The following is a 3,894-nucleotide window of genomic DNA, read 5'->3' on the forward strand; positions in this document are numbered from 1 at the left end:
TGAGGCACCATCTAGAGCCACCACCTTCAGGCACCATCTTGAGGCACCATCTTGAGGCATCATCTTGAGGCACCATCTAGAGCCACCACCTTCAGGCACCATCTTGAGGCATCATCTAGAGCCACCACCTTCAGGCACCATCTTGAGGCACCATCTTGAGGCACCATCTAGAGCCACCACCTTCAGGCACCATCTTGAGGCATCATCTTGAGGCACCAATTTGAGGCACCATCTAGAGCCACCACCTTCAGGCACCATCTTGAGGCATCATCTTGAGGCACCATCTTGAGGCACCATCTAGAGCCACCACCTTCAGGCACCATCTTGAGGCATCATCTTGAGGCACCATCTTGAGGCACCATCTAGAGCCACCACCTTCAGGCACCATCTTGAGGCATCATCTTGAGGCACCATCTTGAGGCACCATCTAGAGCCACCACCTTCAGGCACCATCTTGAGGCATCATCTTGAGGCACCATCTTGAGGCACCATCTAGAGCCACCACCTTCAGGCACCATCTTGAGGCATCATCTTGAGGCACCATACAGAAGCCTCAATCTCGCTAAAGATCAGCAACATGGATCCGTATCAAGGGATGGATGATCCCATTGAGTAAGTAATTTCGCTGCTCAACACGTCTGCAACACGAAACAGAGCAGCGCGAGTCTTTTATCTCGTAGCCACTCGTGCTATCATCACTGATAGCCGTCTATCTCACTCTACAAATATAGCTCGAATTTTATATATTCATAAGCTAGATCTGCGGTCATATACCAATATATCATCTTGCATAGATCAAATCAACACTTACGATACAACATATTTGTTTCAGTCTTTTGAAATTAAATCATAGAGCGCTGAGGTGCATATGTTTATGATATTCCGACAGAGGCCGACAGCCCTTAGAGCCACAGTCAACGGTCGACAGCCGTCAGAGCCACAGTCAACGGCCGACAGCCGTCAGAGCCACAGTCAGCGGTCGACAGCCCCCCAGAGCTACTGTCAACGGCCGACAGCCCCCCAGAGCCGCAGACAACGGCCGACAGACCCCCAGAGCCGCAGACAACGGCCGACAGACCCCCAGAGCCACAGTCAACGGCCGACAGCCCCCCAGAGCCACTGTCAACGGCCGACAGGCCCCCAGAGCCACAGTCAACGGCCGACAGGCCCCCAGAGCCGCAGACAACGGCCGACAGACCCCCAGAGCCACAGTCAACGGCCGACAGCCCCCCAGAGCCACTGTCAACGGCCGACAGGCCCCCAGAGCCACAGTCAACGGCCGACAGGCCCCCAGAGCTACAGTCAACGGCCGACAGCCCTCCAGAGCCACAGTCAACGGCCGACAGCCCCCAGAGCTACAGTCAACGGCCGACAGCCCCCAGAGCCACAGTCAACGGCCGACAGGCCCCCAGAGCCACAGTCAACGGCCGACAGGCCCCCAGAGCTACAGTCAACGGCCGACAGCCCCCCAGAGCCACTGTCAACGGCCGACAGCCCCCCAGAGCCACAGTCAACGGCCGACAGCCCCCCAGAGCCACTGTCAACGGCCGACAGCCCCCCAGAGCCACTGTCAACGGCCGACAGGCCCCCAGAGCCACAGTCAACGGCCGACAGCCCCCAGAGCCACAGTCAACGGCCGACAGCTCCCCAGAGCCACAGTCAACGGCCGACAGCCCCCCAGAGCTATAGTCAACGGCCGACAGCCCCCAGAGCCACAGTCAACGGCCGACAGCCCCCCAGAGCGACAGTCAACGGCCGACAGCCCCCAGAGCCACAGTCAACGGCCGACAGCCCCCCAGAGCCACAGACAACGGCCGACAGCCCCCCAGAGCCACAGACAACGGCCGACAGCCCCCCAGAGCCACAGACAACGGCCGACAGCCCCCCAGAGCCACAGACAACGGCCGACAGCCCCCCAGAGCCACAGACAACGGCCGACAGCCCCCCAGTGCCACAGTCAACGGCCGACAGCCCCCCAGAGCCACAGTCAACGGCCGACAGCGCCCCAGTCAACGGCCGACAGCCCCCCAGAGCCACAGTCAACGGCCGACAGCCCCCCCAGAGCCACAGTCAACGGGCGACAGCCCCCCAGATCCACAGTCAACGGCCGACAGCCCCCCAGAGCCACAGTCAACGGCCGACAGCCCCCCAGAGCTATAGTCAACGGCCGACAGCCCCCAGAGCCACAGTCAACGGCCGACAGCCCCCCAGAGCGACAGTCAACGGCCGACAGCCCCCAGAGCCACAGTCAACGGCCGACAGCCCCCCAGAGCCACAGACAACGGCCGACAGCCCCCCAGAGCCACAGACAACGGCCGACAGCCCCCCAGAGCCACAGACAACGGCCGACAGCCCCCCAGAGCCACAGACAACGGCCGACAGCCCCCCAGAGCCACAGACAACGGCCGACAGCCCCCCAGAGCCACAGACAACGGCCGACAGCCCCCCAGTGCCACAGTCAACGGCCGACAGCCCCCCCAGAGCCACAGTCAACGGCCGACAGCCCCCCAGAGCCACAGTCAACGGCCGACAGCCCCCCAGAGCCACAGTCAACGGCCGACAGCCCCCCCAGAGCCACAGTCAACGGGCGACAGCCCCCCAGATCCACAGTCAACGGCCGACAGCCCCCCAGAGCCACAGACAACGGCCGACAGCCCCCCAGAGCCACAGACAACGGCCGACAGCCCCCCAGTGCCACAGTCAACGGCCGACAGCCCCCCAGAGTCACAGTCAACGGCCGACAGCCCCCCCAGAGCCACAGTCAACGGCCGACAGCCCCCCCAGAGCCACAGTCAACGGCCGACAGCCCCCCAGAGTCACAGTCAACGGCCGACAGCCCCCCCAGAGCCACAGTCAACGGCCGACAGCCCCCCCAGAGCCACAGTCAACGGCCGACAGCCCCCCAGAACCACAGTCAACAGCCGACAGCCCCCCAGAGTCACAGTCAACTGCCGACAGCCCCCCAGAGCCACAGTCAACGGCCGACAGCCCCCCCCCCAGAGCCACAGTCAACGGCCGACAGCCCCCCCAGAGCCACAGTCAACAGCCGACAGCCCCCCAGAGTCACAGTCAACGGCCGACAGCCCCCCAGAACCACATAGTCAACAGCCGACAGCCCCCCAGAGCCACAGTCAACGGCCGACAGCCCCCCCAGAGCCACAGTCAACGGCCGACAGCCCCCCAGAACCACAGTCAACGGCCGACAGCCCCCCAGAACCACAGTCAACGGCCGACAGCCCCCCACGCAATATTGAAGAATTCTTAACAGTGAGATCACAGCTCTCCCATTAGTGAATATTACGCCCGGCCATTTAGCTGGTGTTTGATTCTTCTGGCCAATCGTATGGCCACTCGTTTGTAATCATTAGCGTCCGGGATGCGACCCAATCAAGGGCAAGCGCTCGCTCACTTAAATGGCAGTTAGGCTTTCTCTAAATTATTCAAAGCGCCTCTAAATCGCTCAAAGTTGAGAGCGCGTGATTGAAGATTGCTTTTTGTCTTGCGTGAACGCTGCGAAGAGACATATTACCCCCCCCCCCCCCCACGCCTCGCTTTCAGGCATTGATTTCCCGGAATTGTGAACGATGGTTTTTTGTCATTTTCGCCTTTTTTTTTAAATCATTGTTTAATTTGAGTGAATAATCTATTGACGGCCGGTGATGCGCCGGTTTATTCTCTCTGTGATGATTGTTTTATCCGGATTTAATTGATTTATCATCGGCCGGTTGTTCTAAGCGGCGGCTGTTGTGTTATTTATATGTTATATTTGTTCATGTTATATTTGTTCATGTTTTATTTTTTCGTGTTCCTTTCTAAGCCTTGGGCATTGGGAGAGAAATTATTTTATGCAGGGGAGGTATTTGTGAGATTTTAATGGGAAAACTAGTTTTTGGA

The 3,894-nt window shown here is 59.6% G+C and overlaps 1 protein-coding gene across 1 annotated transcript; it reads left to right on the forward strand.

Annotated features, from left to right (window-relative positions):
• The first annotated feature begins 577 nt into the window (after positions 1-577).
• Positions 578-1,689, forward strand: LOC123755243 (uncharacterized). Its single transcript, XM_069328045.1, has 2 exons — positions 578-612; positions 936-1,689. Exons 1-2 carry the CDS (start codon positions 578-580, stop codon positions 1,687-1,689), a joined length of 789 nt encoding a protein of 262 aa, XP_069184146.1.
• The last annotated feature ends 2,205 nt before the right edge of the window (positions 1,690-3,894 follow it).

The sequence above is a fragment of the Procambarus clarkii genome, chromosome 20 (genome assembly GCF_040958095.1).
Source record: "Procambarus clarkii isolate CNS0578487 chromosome 20, FALCON_Pclarkii_2.0, whole genome shotgun sequence".
Taxonomy (NCBI): Eukaryota; Metazoa; Arthropoda; class Malacostraca; order Decapoda; family Cambaridae; genus Procambarus; species Procambarus clarkii.